Raw genomic sequence first — 27,267 nt, 5'->3', positions numbered from 1 at the left:
CTCCCTTTACTCAGCCCCGCTGTTAGTCTGTTTCCTCAGTGTCCCTTTTGCTTTGATGTTCCTTTAACCTGTCTCCATGTTCTTTACCTGAGACAAACAATCCCCCTCAATCTGTGCCAGAGCCATCTAAGTATACTTGTTGTCATCATGTCATTAATTTTTGTTTCAAACCCCTTAATAAATCGACAACAAGTGGATGTGTTAATCCATTTGGGTGGATCCGTTTATAGTATGGGTGGTCCCAATGGGAATCAGATCCTTAAATGGTGCAATGTCAGTGCTGGGCTGTACCACTCGAGCCACAGAGCACAGCAACAACCCCCCTCATTTTCCACAGGCTGCTGACATCCAGCAAGGGGAAAAAAACAGAGAGAGAGAGGATGAGCCCAGAAAAGGCAATGGGAAACTTGTGCTATAATATCTGTCAGAGTGTTGTGACATGTTGGTGCTGGAGAACCACTGGCAATAAAGTCTTAGTTTTGTTTAAGTGACTGCCTGGTAACTTTGATCTAACTGATCCTGAAGTTTACGGAGTGCTGCTAGAAATTGACAAGGTACCACAGTTACAGCTGCAATCCTGTGTGCACATTGTGCCAATTGGAATTTTAAGCATTGGTATTGGAAAGTATTGTCTGGGTTGCTGAACATTCCCACAGCACATGCCCGGTATTCCTAGCTCTGGCTCTTGTAACCACACTTTAGTGTTTTTCCTTTCAGGCTCATGTGGGAGCTCTGGCCTGTGAAGGCACTAAGAGGCTGCCATAAAGTCATTTGTTCCTGTGATTGAGCAGCAAGTGTTTCTGCTGGCAGTAAAAGCAAAAGATTCATACAGCTGTCATTGTCCGTTTCTCCAGTGGCCAACTCCAGTGCATGCAGCTATTTCTGAAGGGGAGATGGTCTCAGGGCAAACGTCACATCTTGCAGACAGGATTGTCTTTAAGAGTGAAAAATCTGTTTCATGCACTGCAAATCTTAAACATCTCTAAATATTTTTTTAAAATGATGATATTGTTCAAAATCAATATAAAATGTATGTATAATCTAATCTACTACGGACTTATACCGATCTCATAATGTTGTATATGGACATCAATCTGTACCGATGAAAGACAGTTAAACCTGCCACCTGAAAGACTCTTGGCCTGGACAATCAACTACCGCCTAGGTATGATGAGGCGAATATTTCACACCTTAAGTGTAACTCACTACACATATACACATATACATTCATAAATACAATAATCATCAATAACATAATGTACTATCCTCATATAGTAAATAATAACAGTAATGTTGTTTCCAACACATTGTAAATTGGGATCCAGTTATTACACTCTTAGCATAATATGCTCAAGATTGTCTGTGTGACTTGAATTGTACAGCACTGCCCTTATTTCGGCACCCTACTGTCTTATCACTGTCATCGTTCTGTTATTATCAATACGCAGAAGAGGAACAAAAGAGCACCGGCGCTCCCACCGGCAGCGTGGCAGACAGCAAGGAAACCCTGCCACACTGGGTAATGTGGCCTGGCGGGCTCCTGTCATATTAGCTCCTTATCTTCAGACGGCATTGAGAGGCTGTGTTGACACAGAATTCTGTAAATCAACTTGTTTGCGATGTGGGTTGAACAGGTCTATGTGCGGGCTTGGAGACTTCTTTGAAGTGCTGGAAAGACTTCCTGTTAGGATAGCAGAAACCGACGTAGCTCAGCCACTCCGAGGCAGCTTTTCTCACGTTGCTTGCCAGGGTGTATGCTCACTGCAGCAGGCTGAGCTGTAACACACACTAGATCCAATCTATTGTTTTGTCAAGCACTGCCTCCCTCCTTTTCTTAGGAGTTTGTGGTTTCTTAATATTTTGGGAACATCCTGTTTGTTTGTTTAGTGCCGTGGGGTACAGATTGTTTAGTTTATAGCCTCAGACCATTCCTGCCTTCTTATTAATGTGACAAGGCAGTAAAGACAAACAGAAGATGAAGGAAACGACCGAGAACGAGAAAGACACATTGAGAAGGGACTGAATCAAGTGGTCATATTAGAAAACTTAGTCAGAAATGTTGGAAAAGAGATGAAGTGATGGAAATAGAGAGACATGGGTAAGGATGGCAGAAAAAAAAAACCAGCACTGAGGGGAATTTGAGGTTGGCTGTGGTGTAGTGGAGGGGGTGGGGAGGGTTACTGCAGACAGACAGCACTGGGAATTCTGGTGTCACTGCTGTGCAGCCTAGCATTAAATGCAATTTAATGCTCTAAGGCATGTTTACAGACTATGTAAGTGATTCCCAGTTTTCCCTTCATGAATTTCCGGTGCTTATCAATGATTTAATGGTCGACCCCCCCCCCCCCCCCCGCTTTGATAGTTGACATGTATCATACATGACAAAATATGTGTTGGGGTTCTGTGAGTGCCCCATGCCACCACCTGTGTGTATCTAACATCTGTGCATGCGACATGAGAGAGAGTGAGACACAGGCAGAAACCTTTTATTGGGGCTGATCATGCCTCCAAGCGCACATATGTTGGGAGAACCTCAGGTTGTGACATAAAGGGGCCTGGTTCTATTTCCATCTGTAATTTGGGTAATTTCCTGGATGTTTTAAGCTACTTGCAATTGAGTTGCTTAAAAGATGGTATTTTTGAACTGCCTCTGGCGCTGAGTCCCTTTCCCCTTTAAGGGCTAGGTTATTAGAATCACACCGGTTCAGTTTTTCCTTTGATGACCTTGGTGGACTATTTATTCTGCCCTCACTTAATTGTATTTATTCTGCCTTCATTTAACCAGGAAGTAATTTTGTAATCTGCTCGCTGTTATTTCTTGCCTATATTTACAAAAATATAGGCCGTGAAGGGTGTGGAAGAGATTTTACCATGATGAAAAACTACCTAATCTCTAGGCCAGAACAAGAATTTCACATACGTAGCCCTTTTCAAAGGGAAGGTAATGTAACAGCCTGTCCTGCACCATAATTACAGGTAAACCTGTGACCGTGTGAAGCAGTGATGTCAAGATTCTTCAATCGAAAAAGAAAGAGCCTACGTCATGACTGGCCATTTCTGATCCTGGCACAATAATAGGCTTAAGTTATTCAGGCCTATCATCATAATTTATGATGCAGACTATTTCCCCTGCAAAGGTTTACACAGTCTCGGAAAACTCCCAGACTGCTTATGAGGTGTGGTAGGTTTGCCCTCACAAGCAGGCCTGCTTTGCTTAGATGTAAGGGAAGGCAATCCATGGGTCTCTTCCTCTCCCCTCTTCTGTTCTCCCTCTTCATGTCAGATCCTGGAAAGCCTCTCTTTCTCTCTCTCTCTCTCCATCTCTCCGTCTCCCCTGTCTCTCTTGCGAGCAACATTTTTTAGCTGTTACCTCACCCATTATGGCTTCCAGATGTCCCTCCGTCCCACTCTGGAATTGGAGATGGGGTTGGAGTGCGGTGCTGGTGTAAGGATTGGACACTTACTGTAACTGGCTCAGCTGCTGACTGGGCCTGAGTATGTGATGCCTTTTTTCATCTCTGTCTCTCCTCTCTCACTTTTTCTCAGTCCAGCCCTGTCTCAAGTTCTTCCACTAGCTGATATTTTTTTCCAGTATACCCTGTCTTTATTTCTCATGTTTTTTTCTATCATTGTTTTTTTTCCCACAGTTGTCTTTTGTCCTTTCCAGTTCTGTCCTTCCCATGAAATTAAGTCCTGAAGAAAGATGATCTATGGAAGTGGCTATTCATTCAGCCCATACTAACTTTACGTCTATGAGTGTCACATATATTTTATATTTATTGAATAACTTTGTATTACCCCTGTCAATCAAACCTCAAAGAAATCCTGAAAAACCACAAACTATCTATTCTCCTGGAGTTGGTGTGGAGAAAAACGGTCTTTGTAATGGATGCGCGACAGATACCTCAGAAATAATGTGGACATTAACTGCCCTTTAACCTCTGTCTCTGTGTTTTTGTCCAGCTGGATCTTAATAGGCTGCCTTTTGTCCTGTGTAACTCCCTTCTTTAGTTTTCTCTTTTCACTTTCTGAAAATCCTAAAATACCTGCAATGTGTAAATAGTTTAAGATTCCTATTTAACATGCACATGGTGAATATACACGCACATCTATATCATGTGGAAATGGTTACTTTTGAACATGCCCCGTGGTTAATTTTCCATGAGTAATACATTCTGCAGTTTTAAAAGCGTCTTCTAATGTAGATGAAGACTGTGCTGTAGAGAGACTGTATGTGTCATGTGACTGTATGTTTTTTTTTTTTTTTTTTTCCAGAAATATCGACTAAAGGGCTGGGTGTGCCACTTTAAAGAACTTTAAGGAACAAAACGTACAGAATTCAAGTTACTTATAGATTTAATTATTTCATTTCAAAGCAGTAATTATGTTACACCCAGCACTGAGTCACACACGGACGCTAAGCATATATAATAGATATCATACTGCTTGTTACACCTAAGACACATGCATGCACTCACAAATTTCATATGAACACACCCTTGAGACATATCATGCCAGAAACCCAGTCTGAGGCCCATTGTGCGTGAGCGAACACACTTGCCTGCAGTTACTACATTTCACACAAAATGGCTCTGACTATGGAGAGCGATGGTCACGATAAGCACGTAGTATTTTGGGCTAAACCAGTCTGGCTGTGCGGATTAGATGGCGTCACTCATGTTTTTCCAGTTTCGCTGCATCCTAAGGCCTACTACTCAACATGTGTGTTTTGCACAGTACAGTCTACAAGTGTATGTGTGTGTCTTCCAGTATGCACTCATCGCTTGTCTGCGGATAGATGTTTTCCCCACAAAGCACGCAGTACATTTAATGAGACTGACATGTCATCTTTTTCCAATCTTGGCTCACTCGCCCTACACATTGCAAAACTCTGAAAACAAAGAGCTCCAGTCATGTTAAAGCTTGGATAGCCACCTCCCCTAGTGTTGCCAAGGATTTCTACCACACCTTGTCTTAGTAACGGTTGCTATGTTTCACTCTACCTGTATATTTTGCTAGTGATGCATGATCAAATTGTATGGTGTTTTTTTTCTCTGTTGTCAAAGCCAATGTAGCAAGTCTTTATGAATCCATGTCGCATAAACTATTGATAAAGTACAAACACACTGAACCCAGAGTAAATATGGGGATTTTGTGAGTATAGGCATTTCTTGTTGAAGTCTGGATGTCTTAAATGTTGACCCTGCATACAGACATATGGATCCAGTATTTCCAATACATGCAAACAATTGAATACATTTATAAATTACAGGCCGGAATAACAGTTTAATAGCTGCTGTGTCCTTCAGTAAACCACCTGCTGTTGAAGTGATGGCCAATGACTTTCCCACTCCAGAAAATCTATAACCGCCTTGGTTGTGGTATTTCTGTCAAGGCCAGAGCGAGACATAGTCACCAGTTGTGTGTCAGATGCAGGGAAATAGACTTAGTTGTATGTGTACGCATATTTGTATGAGTCTATGTTTGTATGTGTACTCTGTTGTGGGCAAGGCCTGTGGGCTTCTGGCTCACAGATGAAAGACGTTTCTCATGTGGCTGATTTAGTGGAGCTCCTGAGTCAGCGTGCAGCTACTAATCAGTGTTTTCTCTCTTTCAGCTAGCCTGACTCTATTCCCCTGTACTCTAGGGCCTGTAAGCTCCGACTTGTATAATCCACAATCAAACCAGAAGTGAATGGGTTTGATATTACAGCCATATAGTTTGAAATTTCCACTGACAAACTCTACTTTGACAGATCAGTTGAGATGAAGCTGGATGTGGTGAGGATCCAGGCTGAAAGGCAGGTTTAGAGAGATGTCCTCGCATTCTTCCAAACAACACTGGCCTTTATGTTTGAAGGCATTCAGCATCAACTGTTTTGAATCACAGCGGTAAAATGCATGTGATGCAAAATCCATGTCCATAGTTGTGTCTCAAAAAACGGAATTAGGTTATATCAGTTGTTTTATATATTTATTATATTAATTCATTAAACATTCATAATCACTCATTGCTTTGTAGCTGACAGTTAGTCAGATAAAACTTATGTAATTCGACTGTTTGTTCTACTTGTTTTACATTGACATCAGTCAAGTACAAAGCTGTTGATTATAAAGCCTTTTCTGATTCTTATGATTCATTTGTTTCTCTGGTATTATGTACACGTTAGATAAATTATATGTAAGAATCCAGCTCTGAACAATTAGTGTGACAAAATGTAAGAGTATAAAGTTTTGTTCTTCACTCTGAAGTTATATAAAACTGGAGAGATTTGTGTTTTCACATAGAAAAACAGCCATGTTAAATAGATTTGATCTCTTGTTTTCTATGCTGGGAGAATTGTGTAACTTTGATACGTGAATTCAAATAAATCCAAAGGGATTTAGTTGCTAGATATTATCTTTACCCTGGCAAACATGCCATGTCAAGTTAGAGAGACTGGCTAAAATAGTGTTCTTTGTGCAGTAGAGAGCTTGTTTACCATTAGACTCGAGCCAAATAGGGGTAAATTTGACCACTGGCTTATGACTTTTTTTCTGGCAACCACTGTGCCAGTTATACTGCCATCAGCCTGTAGAGAATAAAAGACAGTAGAGGACTATTATAATTTGATATTTGTCTTTATGGACCCCTGTGAAGGGTAAGATTTCCTGTTCGCGAGTGATATGTTGTTTGTTGAAGCGAGTCTTTGGCCTTTCCAGGTTGGCAGGCCATGTACTATTCCCTATGTATTATTATCTGTTCTTGACTTAGTGTTTTTGTTGGAACTTGTACTGTCAGGAGGTTAGATAATGCAGGAAAAAGAGAAGCAAGGAGGCACAAGAGCACCTTGCGAGAAACAACAAATCAGTTGTCGCAGTCTTATTTGTTTTTCTTGCTGTGATACCCTGGTCCCAGTTGATTCCCCAGTTGGCTGAAGATGGCTCACCAACCCAAATTTAACATGGCTGATCACCCATTAGATGTAACTACATCTACTTGCTCTGTAACTGTGCGCCAAGACATGGTACACTAAACTGACCCTTACTTTCCCTTTGCCCTGTGATCATATTAGGCCAGGCCAGCTCTCAGTGGAGTCAGGAGGGAGAGTGAGGAAAACGGAGAGTGAGAGATTGTTGAGCTATGAGTGACCTGTTTGTTTTATTTCGGCAGACATTTCCCTGTTTCACAGTGGGAGAATGTCCTTTTCCTCAGCATTGGAGGTTTTGTAAAGTCATGGCAACCAGATGAGTTTAGCATGATGTTTGGCCAGCGAGGGGCTGCAGACAGACCTCTCTGTCTCTCTGTCTCTCTGTCTCGCTGTCTCTGACTCAAAAGAGCTACTTGTTTGTGAAAGTTAAACCTTGAGATGTATTTGTATGTCGATGCCTGCTTGTCTATATGCTTATAATCCTAATATTGCTTTAATATCACAAAACAACTTTGTTTAAATATAGACAGGCACCAAATACCTTATAAGAAAATAAGCTGTATTTCTCTATGTTATCAGAAAATCTGTGTATCATAACCAATATGCTGACCTTGACGAACTTGTAGCCAATCCAGGTTATCCTTGGCATGCTGGGATCATGTAAACCAGGAAGTGGTTGAATAGCTTTCCACAAATGAGGGAAATGCTTACTTTGTCAGGCATAGATGGAATCTGTCTAGCTTTGTGAGAGAACATTGGTGACCCGAGCATATTCCTCCCAAGTCCCTTTTCCACCAGGAACCATAACTGCAGTCATAACAATAGTTAGTTTTATCATTCAGCCTCTCTGTGTCCGGTGTCGTTTGCTATAAAGAGAACGAGGTGGTCTCTAACTCTTAGATAAAGTCCATTTAGATAATCACAGAGTCTGATAAGAGAATATTGTAGTTGTGTTTTTAGTGGGTTACCACATAACTATCACAAGTATGTTTCCGTAACCATGGGACACTTACGTCTCTCACAGAAAGTTTTGGACCATAAAACCTGTCCATGATGGTTTGAGTCAGATTCACCAGCGGGTATTTTGCAGATAAATGGAATTTGTCAGTGATAGCCGGGGTTTATCCCAGCAGATCGGTTGGCCTAAGCTGATGTGTAAGCTGTAATGATAAAAATTAAATTGGTCAACTGAAACCTAAAGCTAATTTTAAAATCTGTCTACCTGGCGATTACAAGATATCTGAAAAATTAGGCTGTAAAACTGTGCATGTTTAGTTTTTTTCCCTCACTGGTCAGCATGAGGTTGAAACTGATTGGGCAGTTTGTATCTTTTTAGATAAAGATTTATTTTAGGGCCTTTAGCTTTAATTTCAGAAAGACATTCGGGTGAAGCTAATACACTAATTAACTGGATTAATTGGTTAGTAATCAGCTGATTTGAACCTGACACATTCTGAAATATCTCATTAATTATTGGTGATAGTGTAAGCGTTCACCTTAAACTAATTATGTAGTCTTGCTGTGTGATGTGTGAAACTGTTTTTCCTGAAGCATGATACGTCTAATATTGTAGTATTATTTCATAAAAATGTATAATTTGCTCTTTCAATGGTGGAAGCACCTTTATGTTCTGCCATGGGATTTGGGAAGCGCTTATAGTCATGATAATGGAAAGAGTTTACTTGTTATTTTCCTCTGCTTTCCATGTCTCACTCCGTGATTCAGTCAGTAGATCCTGCTTCCACCCTTCATCTGTAGCAAATGCTTTGTGATAAAAAAAAAAAGTGATGATATATCATGGGATTTTCTTTTATATTTTATGGTTAACTTGACCTCTGTCTTCTTTCTCTCCACAGCTAAACCCTTCACGTCCAAAGTGAAGCAGATGCGCCTGCACAAGGAAGACTTTGAGATCCTTAAGGTGATTGGACGAGGAGCCTTTGGAGAGGTAATACTTCCATCCTTTAACCTGCACTTTGATTCTCTCCTTTTTCTTTTTTGTTCAAGATGCAGGTGTTCTAATCGTTTTCTTCTAGATGCACAGTGTAGTTTTTTTTTTTTGTTCACCTGTCTGCTTTGACAGGAGACATCTCAAAATCTGCGACTTCTACCTTGAGGGGATTTCTTTCAGTGTGTTTCCTGCACAATAGCTGCCAGTAAAAGACCATTCTCTTGAACCCGTCTACCGTTTAATACCTCACTCATAAAAGGCAAGAGTGTTGTTGCGCTTGATAGTGGATTACTTTCTGCTGCATTCCAACAGCTGTGCGTACTTTTGGTCGGCCACATGAGCATGACTTGACTTGCAGCCTGAACAACACTTTAAAGAATCTTTTTTTTTTTTCACATTTAACCTGCGAACCAAAAATAAATTAGAAGCAGTGTTGGTTTAAATGTTTGTGTTTATAAAGATTTGTCGTTTATGTATGCCTGAAGGGAAGGTGAAACACATTTGTCACCGGGTTTCAGGTAATGATGTCAAACCTGGGGAATGTTGGAGGGACAGGTATTATAGTCCTCTGCCAAACGCCTTACATAATTTCAGCGTCTTAGGAAGACCTTGTATCTCTAAGCTGACAATTTTTTTACCATTGTCTTGGTTGACACAATAAACTGTGGGTTTCACTAATTTAGGCATCTTGATCCATTCTGCATGGGTCCAAACATTTGCTGTATGACTTTGTTATCCCATATCTGTACAAACAAGTCAGTGAATTCCTTCTAAGACTCCACCTATTAGACCACTCTGATAGGTGGAGAAAGAGTGATAGATTGAGGGATGAAGAGAGATTTGGGCATGGCTGCCACCACCACGGCTGCAGTAGCAACACAGAATACTAACGTGCTCACTTGAGCCTCTGCAAGGAGTGCTGGTATGTGCATGTGTGAGTCAGGTGACTGTGTGTGTTTCAGGCCTGTGTTCGGCATTGTGGTGTGACCCATGAATTGTTCTGCCTTTTGGTAACTTTCCAGTGCTCTTACACTGAACCAGGTGTGCTTGTATGAGTGTTACATGTCAGAAAAATTTAATTCGCTTCAAGGGTCAGTGGACAGAAGAGTAACATCGACAAACCCTTTGAGTTTCTTCTGGCTTTATTACATAAAGAGTTAAATTACGTTGAATATACAGGCATATGTCCCAAGCACTGCACCTGCAAGTTTGTTAACTCTGCTATCTTTAACATGAGAAGTGTTGCAAAATAGTAAAGACATTTGCCAGTTTTTCTTAATGGCTGTTACAAAGTTACGGCGTCCTAATATATTACTGATGACAGTGTGACAATAATAACAGTGATTTGACAGAAGGTCAAGCAAGCGTACAGAATGTGTTTAGTGGGAAGGCATTGTAAAAAAAAAAAAAAAAATATGGGTGAGATTTCTTTGGAGTCACTTTTGGAAATCTTTAAGAAAAATGAGCACAGGGAGTCTCAGAGTGGAAAGGTGATAGTGGTAGCAGACCGATAGAGACAGAGTAGGATGGGAAGACACAGGAAAGAAAAAGAAAGAAAAAATACTTCAGAGTCAAGAGGGCTTGAGTGCAGGATGTTTTGATTTCGTCCTCCCATTGTCAGCAGCAGGCAGAGAGTCGGCACGGGTGCGTGACACTGTGGAGCTCGTCTGATGAATAGACCAGTGTGTACTGGCATGCTGCCTGTGAGAAGGCAACCATTAGGTCTGTGTTGCCTCTTCATTAACACAAACGGCCCAAATCATCCTCAATTTGGTGGAGGTAATTCTTCACACAAACAATGCTGAGGTTGGAGGTTTTGTTTCTAATGGCTGACTTTGCTAAACATGTATGTCTTAGTGGTTTCTTTGAACCCATTGGCCATCAGTCAGTGTTATACATCTGCTTGTTGCATTTGGTGAGAAGTCAGCAGCCACAGGCTTGTAAATATGGGCTTGGTTGTTAGGTCTGTCAGTTCTGTAGCCACTTTGGAGCATAGCTGGCATGTTTTGAATCTTACACTTGGTATGTGGAATAATTAGATTAACTGATGTGTTTCAAGTCTGTGTCTAACTGATAAAACGAATTTTGTAGAGGCTTTCAGCACGTACTTTTACCCATGAATGTAGACAAGAATAGTGAAGTAAACTCTGTGTTTGGGCTTGCTTGGGCCTCAACCAAGCCTGACAGGGAGGACGAGATGAAGGAAGGAACAGTAGACAGAAGAAAGGAGAGATGGAGGAAGGGACAAAAAGACATGCTTTGCCAAGAATGGTGCACTCCCCCTGTCGTCCCCTCTTCCTTTTTCGTTCCTCCTCTACTCTGGTGAGGGATCACTAGGGGAAATCCGAACACTGCAAGAATGTTATCATTGTATTGCATTAGCAGCATTCCCCCAGTTAATTCAATAGACTACAGACTCTTCTCTTGCATATGGCGACTGTGTTTGTTTCACTGCTCTTCTGTGTGTTAACATTCACTTCTAAATTCCTCTTGGTCTCTTCATTTGTGTGCATTTTTAAATGGTCCATATATGTGTATTTCGATGTGAAATTGGCAGTTTTTGCAATTGGCAAAGTCGAAGGGATCTTATTCGTTGTCAGTCAGTGTATTGGAAGAAATTAAAAAGAATAGTGGAACTCGGCACAGGCACAAGATTGCATGAACAGTCTCTCTGGCTGTCAGCCCTCAGTGGCTTGTCACAGCAGCTTGTGCAGCTCCTTTTTTGGCCAAACGAAAAGCCAGAGCTGAGGATGTTTGTCAGGGCAATGTTTAGTGATTATTAGTCAAGGGAAAGTTGGCAGTTGTTATTCTGTTAAGATGGTTCAAGAGGGTATAAGAAACCGTGTGAACTGAAAATCAGTACGTTGTGTTGGAGGTAAAAATATTGCTAATATAATAAAGGTAACACTGGTGTATTGTACTATTTGATTGTGTGACTTGGTTTGGTGTAGTGTGTGAGATTATAGTGAAAAGGTGCAGAGCCTCACTTTCAGTCCATTACAAATTCAGCTATAGCTATAGCTTCAGGTGGTGTGGTTCTGCTGGCCTTTTGGGTTAGCACTAAAGCTGTCTTGTGGTGTCTGTGGTCACTTCCTGTCCCTTATCCCTTCCCTCATATGTAGCTCCACTCTGCTGTTTCTTCCTCCCTAGCATCCATCCTTTAACTCCAGATCTCCTTAATTGTCCTTTCCCATCCAGTTCTTCCATTTTTGTGTTTTCTCTTAACCCCCTCCCTCTTACAACTATTATTTCTTTATCCTCTCTCCTTATTCCTTTGTGCATTCTTTCTTTTCCCCTGCTTCTCAGTTTCCTCTTCTCCGTATGTGCCAGTTCTTTACTTGATTCCTCCTCCTCTTTTCTACTATGATTTTACTGGTCTCCCGCTTTCTTTTCCTGAACTGTGTGATCACTGTCTGTGGAACTATTGAAATAGAGTAAGACGTGAATCATGAGCTTGAGCAGTGACTCTTTCTCTTTTTCCCTGTTGCCTGAAAAATAAGATACTAAATCTCCTTAGTATTTTCCTATTGGTCTTTTTTAAGAATTGCTTCACATTCTTTATCGACATTGCTGTCACAGAAATGATTAAAGCAGTTTTTTTTAACACTCCAACTTTTCTTTTTGCAGGTTGCAGTGGTAAAAGTGAAAAACACTGACAAGGTATTCGCTATGAAGATCCTCAACAAGTGGGAGATGCTGAAGCGAGCAGAGGTGAGTATCACTAACTAGCTTTTCATGCTGTTTTAGGGGTGCACCATTAACAGTACTGCTTAAAGAGAGCAGGCTGTTTCAGTGTGAAGTTCATTTTTAAAGAAAATAATAAAAAGGACTGATTTAGAAAGGTGCCTGCTGTCAAAGATTAACCACAGCCCTTATTTATCCACGTTCAAATAAGGCCTTCACCAATAGGTTCTTGCAGAACATGTTGCTGCCTGAACTGCATGAACTGCAGATACATGTTTTTCTCATCTACCTCTTCCTGACAGTCTGACATTCCTGTTGGTCCCCTGGGTCTTCAATCTTCATGCCTCATACGTCACTGTGTGTGTGCGTGTCTGTGTGTGTGTGTGCAAACACTTGGACATGGGAAGCAATGAAGGGCAAGAAATGTACCGTAGTACACTGAATATCTAGTTGTAAATATTGTATTTTGTACCAACATTTAGGACAGTCTGAGCAGTTTAATGTTATCAGTTGGTCTTGGCATGTGGACGGACAAAAAGGTCAGAGGTCAGGGCGTGTGAGGCATGACATATTTTTCTCTGTGTACACGTGTTGTAATTTTATGAAACTACTGCTCAGCTATCAACATGGTCACCTTTAGGCTTATTGTTATTATTTTTGAGACAGATTATCTATTTTTGATTGTTTACAACATGGGTACATGGGTGGTGGGATCTAGTGATTTAGATTAACCATTTTTGCTTTCTCCCTGCACTCCCGTTGTCGTGGCTGTAGTAAAGTTTCCATATCCAGTGGGTTATTATGCATATGCAAGAAACCGGGCTGTTTGAGAAAAAGTTAGTTAGGGAAATCATACTTCCTGTTTACGTTTTGTTTAGGAAACGGCTTATTACAGAAATATTTAAACTTCTTGGTCAGTTAAGCTGAATTCATGGTGTATTCAAATGCCTTAAATAAAAAAAGAAAAGCTCCCCACCACACGTTTCCAGTGTCAGATGGGTGGTCTTTGTGTCTCACACTCTATATGCATTTCTAAAACCTTACAATCTGATGTCGATACCTGCTTCAAGCTGTATTTGGCCTGAGTGGAGATTAAATAAGAACTGAGCATTGGGCCTCCCTTTCAATTTCCTGTTTTCATTTGTTATTCAGATTTTTTTTATGTTTAGAACCTTGGCCTGAACAATTAATCAATTTCATATTGTTGTGAGACAATGCAGTTTGCTTAATTCTGTAATTTAGAATCTTCAGTGCATAATGCAGCTCAACTGACCTAAGTTTAATTATAGTTAATTTAACTTCATGTGTCATGTGTTATAAATATGTGTTTGAAGCGAGAGTTGTCATCTTTGTATTAGAATTCATATTTTAATAGTATATAATATGGGAATGCTCCAAGACATGAAATCTGTTACACTGTGAACTGAAGCTTGACTTTAAAATTGCAGTATATCACAAATCATATTAGTATGTCCGCAAATTGTATACGTTTAGCATGGCTTAATTCTGCAGTGTTTACTGGTGGAGAGATGGTGGGAAATAGTTTTTTATCTTAAACAATATTGTGTATTCCTGATTTAATTTCACCCAGAAAGAACTAGAACTTAAGATGGTATGAATTCTGATACAGACAATAACCTGACCCTTTAAACTATGTTAATGCACTGACAGTCAGCAATGTGTTAAAAGATTAACAAACATCCTTAGGCCGAAGTGTTCCTGAGCCAAGACACGGACTCCTTCCCAAGCTCTAAGCTTGCATTTCTGAATAAGATTGTGACTTTTTACCTCACATAGTTGCCATAATGTTTGACATATCAGTTCTGTTAAATAAAAATATTGTTGTATCTTTCCATAGACGGCATGTTTTCGGGAGGAGCGGGATGTATTGGTAAATGGGGACTGCCAATGGATCACCACCCTGCACTATGCCTTCCAGGACGACAATAATCTGGTAACACGGGGTTCTCTTTCTTCTTTGTTTTGTATCTGTGTGTGTATTTGGCAACTTTGTTACTTTCCATGAAAACAACTACAGACCTCTCCTGTTAGTAGTTGGGCAGCTGCACCCTCCACTTTTACTATATCGCTCTACAGTTCATTTATATAACACAGTACCACCTCATGATGGCTGACATAGTGCCAGACTCTGACTATTCACTCTCACCACAGAGAACAGCATGATTTAGAATTGTAGGAAATTGGGTAACAGGAGTCTGCAGGTTTTTTTTGTTTTGTATTTACGTAAAACACCAAAATGAGTTTGGAGTTAGCTGGCTGATTGTGAGCCAAGCTCTTTCTCACTTTCATTTGCTGCTGGAGGCAACCGTTCTCCCTTTAACCTGACAGTCTGTCCTCTCTGCATGACCCTGAGTTCAAATGCCAGAACTGCTTATCATTCCATTTCCCACATTCTCACAACAAATGCTTTACCCTGGACACTCCCCAAGGCTTTAAAAATACACACCACTGCCAGTCCAGCAATTTATTTTTAGAAAAACCCTCAAAGTTAAACCATTTAAGATTCTGCCCCTTGTGGTAAGGATACTGTGAGAAAAAACAAGAGGAGAAATGAGGGCTGGTATATTTTTGACTTTCTTGTATTGTTTTGTGCAGAAATTGTCCGTTTCATAAAAGCATGAGCTTTATTATTAATCACTAGGTGCTACACCTTTGCTTTTGAACCTTAACTGTGCTGCTATAGCATCTCTTTCTGACGTTTTCTTACTTTCTGTCACTTGTTATTTCCAGTACCTGGTCATGGACTACTACGTGGGCGGCGACCTCCTGACTCTCCTTAGCAAGTTTGAGGACCGGCTGCCGGAGGAAATGGCCAAGTTCTACCTGGCTGAGATGGTGCTGGCCATTGACTCCGTTCACCAGTTACACTATGTCCACAGGTGAGGAGCCTTAGGAGGTGTCTGTGCTCCTTAGGAGGTGTGAATGTGTGTGTCTGTAATTATTTTTTGGAGAGAAGCAGACTGAGCAGTAAGTTCTGATGATGGATGTTCAGTGTATTTACATTATTCCTGCTGTGCGGGCAATTTTCCAGCTGTGGGGAGCCTTTGCAGCTAAATGAAAATAAATGAAAATGGCATGAATATGTGCACATATTTGTCTTCAGCCATCATTGAAAGAAGTCAATACCGCTGACTAATTATAGAGTATTTCACTCTTGAACATTCCCATTTGAGGTTATGCCTGTGTGTGTGTGAGTAGCGAGATGTCATGCAATTTAACATGCAGTGGTAAAATAAATACTCAAGGTTAATTACTAGTATTAAGTTAAGTACTAGTAGTATTAATAAAACAGTCTATGACTACTTCAATACAAGTATCCAAGCAGCTGTAATCAATAATTTTATACTAACAATGTATTATATGATAGTGTGAAAACATGCGACCGTGTAAAAGGGGTTCCACATCAGAATAGTAAAGTTGTGAGGCAGACTATCTTAACTATAAAGCTATTTAATGCCTAGCATAGTTGCAGCTATGGGGGTTGCATGTAGTGATGGTAATGATGTATCTACAGAAAATGATCCCCTGTAGCTGCTGATCTGCTAGGCTTCACATAGCTTTGTAGTTACGATGGTGTGCTTCACAACGTTACTATACCTTTTATGCAGTGACAAAGCTCTAAAAGCTCTATGTACACTACGCCTGTGAAGATTCTCCGTCATTCACTTCATGGTATATTCAAAAACGCTGAATGAAGGGACATGTAGTTTGATGTTTCTGCACTCATCCAAGTAGCTTCTTTAGTTCTAAAAGACTTGTGGGCAGTTGGGGTTTAAATAGGAACTTCAGTGGGTGTTATCCATCAGAAACTCACAAGACTAGTGTCTGGTCGTTAATGCCCATTTAAACCCCATATTTAAATGTGTGGCGACACATCTTCAAGAAACTCTACCATTGCCGTTGCCCTTCTTTCTGCATTTTCAGATACTCTGTGCACTGCCTGCACTGAAACAACAATTAGCAACTAGTTGGCGAATGTTGTGGAGGACTGGGCTCTTAAATAGCCAGACGTATGCTTCAGCAGTTTGTAGAAACTAAAAAGAGCTAAAAAAATAGTGAATATTACACCTACATTTGTCAGGTGGGCACAAAGGTGAAAAACAATATCTTATCTGTATCCGTGCTTTGTAATTTATCAGGTTATGTTTGTAATTTGTTTCTATGTAAAATTTTGATAGCAATAACTATGAGAATGAGATACATGAAATAGAATAAAAGGCACAATGTAGTGAAAATGGGAAATACTGCCGGAGTGAATGTTTTTATTCACTTTTCGCTAGTGCCAAGTTGTGCAGTGTATTGCGTTAACTCTCATTTCAACTGTTATTCCTCTTATACTTAAGTCCCTGTCCTACTTCTAGTCAGAGACACTTTCAGTCATTTCACAGAATTAAAAATAAACCCAAAAAAAGCGCATTGTTCACAGGGCACAGCACGTGAAACCATTTTCCTCTCTGACGTAAATGTCAGAACACATTGTCAGCCAATAGAAGATGCCCTTGGGAGCAGGATATAGGGCTATTGTAGACAGGAAGTAGTCACATTGGTATGTTACCATAATTACAGTGTCGCTTTGGCTGGGGTCTTGTCGCAACAGTTTTGTTCAAGTAACAAGGGAATGATGGCTAGATGGAGAGAAAGATGAGAGGTGGATGGAGACGAAGGGAGGGACAGAAAAAGGCTAGATAAAGCCAGGCAGCTTGGTATTTTGGGTGTGTCTGCAGTTGCTCAGATGTCTAATACATCACTGCAAAGACAGACACATAGACACACACTGGGAGTTATAGAAACATGTATATATAAGTATATAAGTAAAGAAAGGGAGTGAAAGAGACGAGCGTGGGGAGCCACTAATTGCATGGTGTTATCTGGGGGCTGTGGGTGGGGGTTGGCAGTGGCAGCAGCGACAGAGAAATGGATGGAAAGAAAAAGGGACAGGGAGGAGGGGACAGCACCGTTTCTCTTTAAGTCCCCTTGTGGACGCTTTGGGACAGTAATGATGGGGTATGGGAGGTGTGTGGGTGGGGGTGTGGTGCTGTTACCTCCCCCCTGTGTGCCAACCCCCAACTCCTCCTTTGCTCTCACTTGTTCACTTACTCCACTCTCATGAGAGATTTGTATGCTTGCTTTGTAGAGGGTGGAGACAGCCATGCAGGTCCCCTGAGGAGGGTGTGTCCTGCTGGATAGTCCCGTCTGATGAGTGAGGGTGTGTGTATTTGGGTGCACGTGCATCAGGGTGTGTTTAACTTGGTGGTGATTTGTATGCGTGAGTTGAATGTGTGTCGTATTCTTATGAGTGAGTTAAAGGGCAGCGTACTAATTTAAAGGTTTTAATGTCAATTAATCAAAAAACACCCACCGTCTACTTTAAGCTCGCTCAGTTGCGACATACACGCATAATTAGGCTACTACTTGGAAATATAAATAGGCAGGTTGTGGCTCTATAGCAGGGCAGTGGTTTCCCCAACCTTTCTCTTGGGAGAATCTATGAAGCCATTTTCTTCTGGGAAAATTTAAGGTGCCACTCCAAATCTCATGACCCGCAATCAGTCCTCACCAGACCATAAAGGCACTCTGTTTGCACAATGCTTAAAATCCTGTATGCTAGTTAAAACAGACAAGCCCAGCTTTTCCAACACCTGTTTTGTGGGAAAAGTCTTTTGGAGGCTAGTAAACAGTTTCAGTAAAATAGTGTTTTATTGGGTGTTGAAATTAAATTAAATATGTCATGAGTATTAGTAAGTGGCCTTTACACTTTTCAGGGAGAATTGATATACAGATTAATGCATTTGATCAGTTTCTAAGCTTTTATATTCAGAACATCTATGATAAAGTTTCCCCAGTCCAGAAATAAAATATACAGCATAAATCTCATGTTTGTGTTAATCCTCAAAAATAAAGTCTCATGTTTAGACAAGTACAGTTCAACAATACATCAAATGTTGTGTTTGTGGGTGGATTATGAACTAATGGCTGGGGTTGTCTCACTTTGTGGGAGTAATTGTATGCTCTGGATCCCTAGATGGAGTTGATTTTTATTTAGTTTGCGGGCTTTAAAAATAAATAAAGAAAAAGACATACCTATGTTTGAGTTAAAATTACATTTTACAGTCCTGAATGTCAGTTTAAACTTTTGAGAAAGCTCAAAAATATCCTGGAGGTATTACACAACAAATTTTCTCTGTTGTCAGGCCGTTCAGTTTACTTTTCCATGTTGTTTTTCTGCGTTGGTTACATGCCATTGTTGGTGTCTCCATTCCTTGCTTTACTAGAAATTAAGAAGACACACAACTGCTGTATGTGCACTTTGGCCTATTACAATAAAACGTATTAAAGCAATGGCAGCTTCTATAGAAACACTTTGGTAAAGTTTACTATCTGGTACTGATAAAGTCTTATCATATTACCCAACTCATATTTACACAACTTACATATAATGATATTAATTATATATAATCCACATTAAAGTATTTTAGCTTACCTATTGTGTCCTTTTCTGGCATTGCTGAACTTGCCACAATGTCAGACCATTTAAAATTAATATTTGCAGTCCTGTTGACACTGATGAAGTTGAAAAGAGGCTAGATGAAAGAAACGGGGAGCAAAGAGCCTTGGGGTCAACCTTCTGTCCGCTTCAGCTGAGTCCCATGAGAGACAGCGTGTGTAAGTCAGATGCAGAGGGAGGCTGTGTGTGTGTGTGTGTGTTCATTTATTCAGTGGTCAGTGATCTGCATGGCCTCCCAGAGGACCCTGACAAATGTTTCAATAGGCCAGCTCAGCATGGCTTTGTGCTGCCTAGCACCACATCTGTCTGCCCTGAGAGCGTGTGTGTGTGTGACGCAGTGAGATAGGGGGATTCTGATAGTGAGTGTAGAGGTGGGGGCTGGTGCAGAGAGACAGCAGTGTGAATGTGTGTTAATGGCTAGGGTGTGAAGATTTGTTGTGTTGACTTGGATATCAATTTATTCACACACACACACATGGAAATATCATGTGAAGGTGTTACATCTGTTTCGGGTGGATTCATTCACTGTATTGTATAATTGTGTATATGTGTGTAATGGTGTGTGTAGCCCTATTGTTTGCAGCCTTTGTGTCTTTTATTATTGATCAGGGCCATGTGTTTTCCTAGGCCAGTGATCTAAAAGAGAACAGGGCTCTCTCTCATTAACACACAGACCCACGCTTTTAATCATTATCTATCAAAGCGCTTAATTCACACTGTTAATTATCTATAACTGTCTTTTTGGACGACAGAGGCATGCCTCCGGTGATCCAAAGAGGGCATAATAAATATATTTTAATAGTGAAAGGAGGAGGTGTGCGCCTGCGTGTCTCGGTCTCAAGTGATGCCAGAAGTCACACAGGCAGCAGTTCTTTGAACCATTAGTTAACAATGCTTGGCTGGAGCCATGTGGACAGGAATTGTCTTTGCTGTTTCCAGTGTTGCTGCAGGACACATTGTGTGTGTGTGTGTGTGTGTGTGTGTGTGTGTGTGTGTGTGTGTGTGTGTGTGTGTGTGTGTGTGTGTGTGTGTGTGTGTGTGTGTGTGTGTGTGTGTGTGTGTGTGTGTGTGTGTGTGTGTGTGTGTGTGTGTGTGTGTGTGTGTGTGTGTGTGTGTGTGTGTTATGAGGTGGCGTCCAGATGGCATTCACAGATGGATGCTGTGGTCTTAGAAGAGATTACCTCTCTCTATTCCCGTCTCTGTTCTGCTCCTTAAGACAGCAGGAGCCCTGTGACACAGTAGCCCAATTAGCTGTGCTAACTTTCCTAGCCTAGTATTGGGCCAGCATCACTAACAGCAGAAGGCTAAATGTGAGCCAGCTCTTGCACATTGTTATCCTTTGTGTGTGTTGATGAGGGGTGTTTATGTGGCTTCATTAACCAGCAGTAGGTTTAAAATGAAAGACAAAGACAAATCCTCTAGAAGGTGAGAAATGCAGTTGATTTTTGGCATTTAGGAGACAGAGGGGTCAGGGAAATTTGGGAGAGGATGATGGTGATGTTATTGTTGCTTAGAAGAGAGGAAGTGAGGGGAATGGACAGACAGGGGCTTTGCTGAGTACTAAGTGGTTTATCAGTAGCAGAATCCCCCATCTCTCACCCCCCCCCACCATCCTGTTGTCTGCCACACACACATTTGCACACCCAAACTGCCAGGCAGGGGTCAACTCATGCTGTCTGCTCTTTGGCAGACCAGGAGTCTGTGTTGCAGATTAAGGCCTTCCAGCAATGGTAGCACCTGTGAATATACGTACGTACACATACAACCACACATCCACGTGCCTGCAGTCTAGTCCAAGTCTTACGGATGTCATGCAGGATTTGTAAGGTCTACACTTCCCGTCAAGGTGATCCACATTCTGTGTGCAGTGGTTGTGTGCCTCTGTCAGTGTGAGGGAGAACCATGTTAGTAATCAAATAAAAGTAAAATTTTAAAACTGAAGAATGTGATATCAGTCATGTGAAAATTAAACTCTTGTTTTTTTATCTTAACTTATTGTATATCTGACAAGTAATTTAAAGGATGCTATCCAACATAAATTGAATGCTGGATTTCAGGATTCAACATGTTGTTCAGTGTTTTTTTGTGAAACACAGCTCACATCTTTTCTAAAGGTTAAACAGTTTCCAGATGTTCTGTTGATAACAATTTAGAATTCAACAGCTGCATGGTTCTTCAGTGACCATGTCAAAGTTTGCATTCCTTTGCTCAAACCTTACATTATGTCAAGGTTCCAAGTTTTAACAGTTAAGGCTTATAACAGCAGCGTATAGTCGAAGATAAATGTCCTCTTAGAGACTTTTTTTCTTCCTGAGAAATCTTAATCTTCTGCTTTATGTTGTGTGAAAGTATGACCTTGACTATTCTTCTTCTCAGTTATTTATGCACGTTTCCGCCTGCCAAGTTCATGTTACTCCAGACTGGTTGTGTGGATGTATGCACTCGGGTACGATATGTGGTTTCTTACCAAAATGCTATATGCAGGATCCGCTTTGGAAAGTGATGTGCAATCTGGAACTCATCTGTGATCAGTCAGGCTCTTTATTAAGACTTCTTAGTAACCCACGATTCAAACAGTGATTTGGTTATAGCAAGTGTCAATTTATATATATATACATTTAGGAGCCCATGTTTTATGGGTCTATACAAGTCACGTAAGTGTACATATTACTTTAATCCATGGTTTTTATAGATTGGTGATTCGGTGGTCTCTGAAGAACAGAGATAGCTTTCACCCCCTGCTCTAGGCCCATGAGATAGGACTATTAACACTACTGGAAAATGACAGGGACTTCACGTCTAGCTTTGAAGAGACCTCTAGCTGAAGACAGAAACATCAAAGCTGTCTTCAAAGTTAGTTTTTGTCTGTCAACAAAAAAATCCTCCTTGCTTGCGCTATAGTCTCATGTCATTATTGAGTAGTTAAAGAAATGTTAAGAGGAATGTAGGGGTTTCAAAAGCTTTAACTGATTAGTTCCTGAAGTTTAGTTTGGAAAGAAAATGTCAAAAACGTGGCACTGGGCTTTGTTTGTGACCTTAGTGTACCTTTTATTAGATGCAACGTTTGCTTGAGGTCTGTTTGAAGCCAAATCTAAAAATAGACTGACTGTAATGGTTGAATAGTTTCAGAGCCACAGTCCACAGAAAAACGAAGACAGAGACAATTCTTCTACTTCCAGAGGCTGTGATGCTGCACAATATAAATGGCTTAAAATATGTGCACACACATGCAGCCTTTTGGAGGCTTTGAAATGCAACTTCAAGTGTTGCCTTAAAAGCTTGCTGTTTTAATTTTTGTTTTATTCATACTCATCTTCTTTTCATTAGTTTCACTGCTCGTAATTATTAGCATGTTTGTGCACGAGTCAGGGATAGGGAGTGTGGGGACGTCTGCTTTTATTTTATGATTTCCAGCAGAGTCATGCAGTCATTGTTCAGAAATAGCACCAGCTCAGTTCAGTAACCTGTTACATCACGCGTGTGAGTTTTTAGCGGCCTTGTGAGTTCGACATCAACCCTCTGACTGATAACATTTATGTGTTCCTGCGTCTGAGGTACCTTAATGTGCTTTTGGATAGTCTTCTAAATAGTTTTTATGTGCCCCCTTGTAGCTACCATGTGTATTGAGGGGTGTCATGGTTTGGTGTGTTGATAAGAGGGCTCAGACACGGGGCTCAACAGGGTCTGCCTTCAGGGGAAATCACTGGAATGGTCAGACAAGGACAGTCTATGTTTAGCCAATATGGTGGGATACAGTAACGCCTCTGTTTTGTACTAGTCCACCCTGGTGAGTATTGAGGTTGTAAATATGTTTTTTAGATTATTATGATACAGACTGCAAGCAGCTACACACATAAATCAGACCGTTATGCTCTGAAACTAGAAGGTCAGCGTTGAAACGGAACCATAGCACTTGAATTCCTGGAATTACTCAGGAAGTACATGCTTGAAGCCAAAAACTATAGACACAGGTCTACACCAGGCCAGTTGATAATCTTGGCCAGGGATCTACAATAGCACATTTAGACTTCCATGTAATGCAATGCACCAGCAGTCCAACACAAACCACCTGTCAGTGACCACCTGGATGACTCCCAGCACCTTATTCCCTGGTTTGTGCAGACCTAGAAGTTGATCACCAAGCATGTTACACTAAATTGCAAATAACACTGAACTTGCCCAGAGCTACTGTATTTTCTGGAAAAATGTTTCTTGGAAAATATTTCCTGTGTAGAGGTTTTAGGGCATGGGGAAGAAATTAGCACAACCCACAGGAACTGGGGCGATTACTCCATTTTTTTTAACTTCTTGCTGGTTTAAGAACTTTTGCTAGCTACAGTACCCTCTCAGTGATGATAGTTTGTTTGCTATTTATTACAGTGGGTCTAAAAGTTTGGCTAGTGTGCATTTCAATTAGTTTGCTGGTGAAATAGTGGAAACAGAATATTGAAAAGGTCCAGCCGTTGTAGGCAGTAGACAAAAACTCCTGCCTTAAGTAGCAATTCATTTATTCACTGGAATCGACCCACATTGTGTATCTGTAATGTAAACATATCATTGGCAGTAGTAATGCAGAGCAGATGCAGGGTGAGAAGAAAATCTACGGTGGCCACCATGAACACATCTGTAAAAGAATGCGTTGTCAGTAAGCCTGCAGCCCCCGCCCGCCTCTGTTCACACAAATATTGTAGGGAAATGGAACAGGGGAGTGGGTCTGCTTAGGACACAAGGTCTTTTTTTGGCAAGAGGGAGTATGTTTGTGTGCTGCATATTTGCTCCAGCCAAGTGCATTTTTGTGTGTTGTTAGAAGCTCTGCCCTGCACACATAAACGCTCACTTTGTGTACGGCTAATTTCCACATCACAAGCCCAACAGTTTTGAGTGTTAATTTTTTCTTTTGGTCAAATTACATCTGTCATCCTGCTGATGAATGGGCTGAGAGAAACTGCTCATATGAATTACATGTGTTCTGGATGTCCCATAGGTATTGTTTTGTTTTGAAGAATGCCTTTGTTTTCTTCCTCTTATTCAGTCTTCTCTGAGGATTTGCTTACTCAGTTTGTCTCTTCTCTTCTTTTTGTACCCCTGTGCACCCTCCACACCCCCTCATCTTTCAGGGACATTAAACCCGACAACATTCTGTTGGATATGAACGGCCACATCCGCCTGGCTGACTTCGGCTCCTGCCTCAAACTCATGGAGGATGGGACGGTAAGTTTTTACCACACCGCTGCTGATGCCTTCTTTGGTCCAAAGCAAACATACCAGAGCTATACTGACCTCCTTGTCAACCCCCAGGGGTCTCCCAGGAGCGAGTGTGCGGTTCAGCTCCTTGGCTGTGTCGGCAGTTTTTGATTCAGACAGCTCTCCTAGCAAAAAATAAAAACCCAACAAAAAAACATTCCCGTTAGGTGTTACATAAAAGAAAACTGTCAGGATGAAATGGATCAAAGAAGTTCTGAAATATTAGTTATGAGGTTACATGACCTTTTGGAAAAATAAATCTAGGTCTGGATTGAAACTGGGGTGTATTTCTTAGGCATTCTCTCTGAATTAAAGCAGCTTCCTGAATAAGAAATATGATGCCAACATACAATGGATCCAGATTCTGGAATCTGATTCTTCTCTTTCTCTGTGAAACTTCGAGCACTTAATCATGACAGTAACATTTTTGAGTATTTAGTATGAGTTGAAAAAACTGCTTCAGAAACTGTTGTTTGCTGTTGCTGGAGTGGTGGTATTTATCTTGCGTATTTCCAAGACTTCCACCCGTAACTTATCATCATTACTCTTATTCTGTTTCATGCTGGCTGTGCTTACACACTGAAATTTAATGATTGTTTTTGAGAATTTGAGATTTTGTCTCACATGTTAGATTTCCTTGCATTCGTTTGTTGACTTTTGATTTCTCCCTCTGCTAGGTCCAGTCCTCTGTGGCTGTGGGAACGCCAGACTACATCTCCCCAGAAATCCTCCAGGCTATGGAGGATGGGAAAGGCAAGTATGGACCCGAGTGCGACTGGTGGTCCCTGGGAGTCTGCATGTATGAAATGCTGTACGGCGAGACTCCTTTCTATGCAGAGTCCCTGGTGGAAACCTATGGGAAGATCATGAACCATAAGGTGAGCTTGTGAAGTTTGAATTCCCATTAATGTTCAGCTTTTCTCTTAACACATACTCGTATCTCTGCTGCTCCTGACAAATGCTGGCATGTTTTACACAGGAGCGGTTCCAGTTCCCACAGCAGATAACAGACGTGTCTGAGGATGCAAAGGATCTGATTCGCAGGCTCATCTGCAGTCGAGAGCACAGACTGGGCCAGAATGGCATTGAGGACTTCAAGCATCACCCATTTTTCACTGGTAGAGAATGAGTTTATCTTTACAAATGTCACAATGTCTTAGATATGAATGTTGTTTCTAGGTCCACTATAAATACGTACTTGGCCTCATCAGACTTAGTAGTTGGCTTTGTTGAATCTTTTTTTCTATTGATGTTTCATTGATTTGTATGTTTTGTTATTGTGTTGAATTAATTAATACATTTAATATAATATAGTCTTTTTTATTTATTTTTTTTACACTACACCACTATTCTGTTTTTGTGTCTGTGATATACCTCGGATTATAGAATGGTGATGCTAATGGGCCTTTAGCCAAAACGTTTTTCATCTTTACTAATTACTTCTACCTGGAAACTCCTTTTTCAGGCATTGATTGGGAAAACGTTCTTACATGTGAAGCCCCCTACATCCCAGAGGTCAGCAGTCCTACAGACACTTCCAACTTCGATGTGGATGACGACTGTCTAAAGAACTCGGTAAGGGGATTAAGATGAATATCGTATTCTCACATGGTTGTTTGACTACAGATGTATTCATATTTTTTACATGTGTGTCTAATAATCATTTTCAGGAAACTATGCCCCCTCCCTCTCACACTGCCTTTTCTGGTCACCACCTGCCCTTTGTGGGTTTCACCTATACAAGTAAATGGTAAGTACCAAAGAACACAAATACATAGCAATATCCTCTCCCCTCCATAGTTTAGGTTCCTTCTCTACTCTGGACAGAACAACAAAAGCAACAATATGCCAAAATAGTAACAGTCTCTATTGTGTGTATATATATATATATAAATGTTATTGTGATTGTAAGTGGATGGAATGAAATGGAGGCACTTCCTCCAGCATAGCAGTAATAATATTATTTCAAAGGTAAAGAAAAAATGGCACCTTGCCATCAGTTGGCTTCATATGTAATTAGTCACTTTAAATAGACTGATTTCTATGCAAGCCCTTTCACTGCATAGTGTTATTATCTCTCTATCTGAAGAAGCGTGGGAGTATTAAATTAGCTTCCCTGCCTAATAAGGTGATCTTCATGACTTGCTGTCGATCCTCGCACTGAAGTGCTACTCGTGAGAAAGCAACGAGCTCACCAGTTACTTCCTTATCTCTCCAAGGCTCAGTGATAATGACCTTTTCCTTTCCCCCTCTCTGTCTCTCTCTTTCCCACTCACAATTCCCATCTCCCTCTCCTCTCTTCTTCTATGACTCAATGTCTTCTCATCTTTCGTGTCTATCTCTGTCGTCCATTTCTCTTTCCTGTTTTCCCTCCCCTACTGTTTCTGTTGTTTTCTTCTGGCCTCTTTCTCTCCCATATTCAATTTCCCATATTTTCACCTCTACAAATGTGTTTTCCTTGCTAATCATTCATACTGATTCATATTTGTAATGTTTTCACTGTGCCAACATTTTTCTCTTTTCTGCACAACTTCTTCCCCATCCACCTCCCCTTTAGCTACCTATCAGACCGGGGCTGCCTGCGACAGCTCTCAGGCGAGCCAGGTAAGGCCGGGCAGGACCAGCTGGACCTGGATGTCAAGCGTAGCCTGGAGGACAGCCTGGCCACCGAGGCCTATGAGAGGAGGATCCGCCGCCTAGAACAGGAGAAGCTAGAGCTGAGTCGCAAACTGCAAGGTGAGGTTTAAGAAGTACTCCACTTGGCTGCATACATGTCCTGAATCACATACGAGCACACAACCACATTGTAAACTGAGGCAGAGAGGGAGTGCATTTATTAAGAGGAATGCATGCATACATGTACAGGCTGTATACACCGCATACACAAATTTACATTTAGATTCCACTTTTACTAGGTGTTCTCTCCTCATAAAGCACACATAAATAATATCT

The 27,267-nt window shown here is 41.0% G+C and overlaps 1 protein-coding gene across 5 annotated transcripts in view; it reads left to right on the top strand.

Moving 5' to 3' along the window:
* Window positions 1–27,267, top strand: part of cdc42bpab (CDC42 binding protein kinase alpha (DMPK-like) b) — a 68,404-nt gene that overhangs the window by 17,687 nt on the left and 23,450 nt on the right. For all 5 annotated transcript variants that reach the window (XM_084560530.1, XM_084560532.1, XM_084560531.1 and 2 more), the window contains exons 2-11: window positions 8,767–8,858; window positions 12,489–12,572; window positions 14,404–14,499; window positions 15,297–15,445; window positions 24,189–24,282; window positions 24,993–25,193; window positions 25,295–25,433; window positions 25,781–25,890; window positions 25,986–26,065; window positions 26,873–27,051. In XM_084560530.1, the coding sequence (XP_084416656.1) occupies window positions 8,767–8,858; window positions 12,489–12,572; window positions 14,404–14,499; window positions 15,297–15,445; window positions 24,189–24,282; window positions 24,993–25,193; window positions 25,295–25,433; window positions 25,781–25,890; window positions 25,986–26,065; window positions 26,873–27,051 (1,224 nt within the window). The remainder of the gene's footprint in view (window positions 1–8,766; window positions 8,859–12,488; window positions 12,573–14,403; window positions 14,500–15,296; window positions 15,446–24,188; window positions 24,283–24,992; window positions 25,194–25,294; window positions 25,434–25,780; window positions 25,891–25,985; window positions 26,066–26,872; window positions 27,052–27,267) is intronic.

Source organism: Chelon labrosus (genome assembly GCF_963514085.1).
Source record: "Chelon labrosus genome assembly, chromosome: 14".
NCBI classification, from domain to species: Eukaryota; Metazoa; Chordata; class Actinopteri; order Mugiliformes; family Mugilidae; genus Chelon; species Chelon labrosus.
Note: the sequence above shows the minus strand (reverse complement) of the source record. Positions and strands in the feature narration are given on the sequence as shown.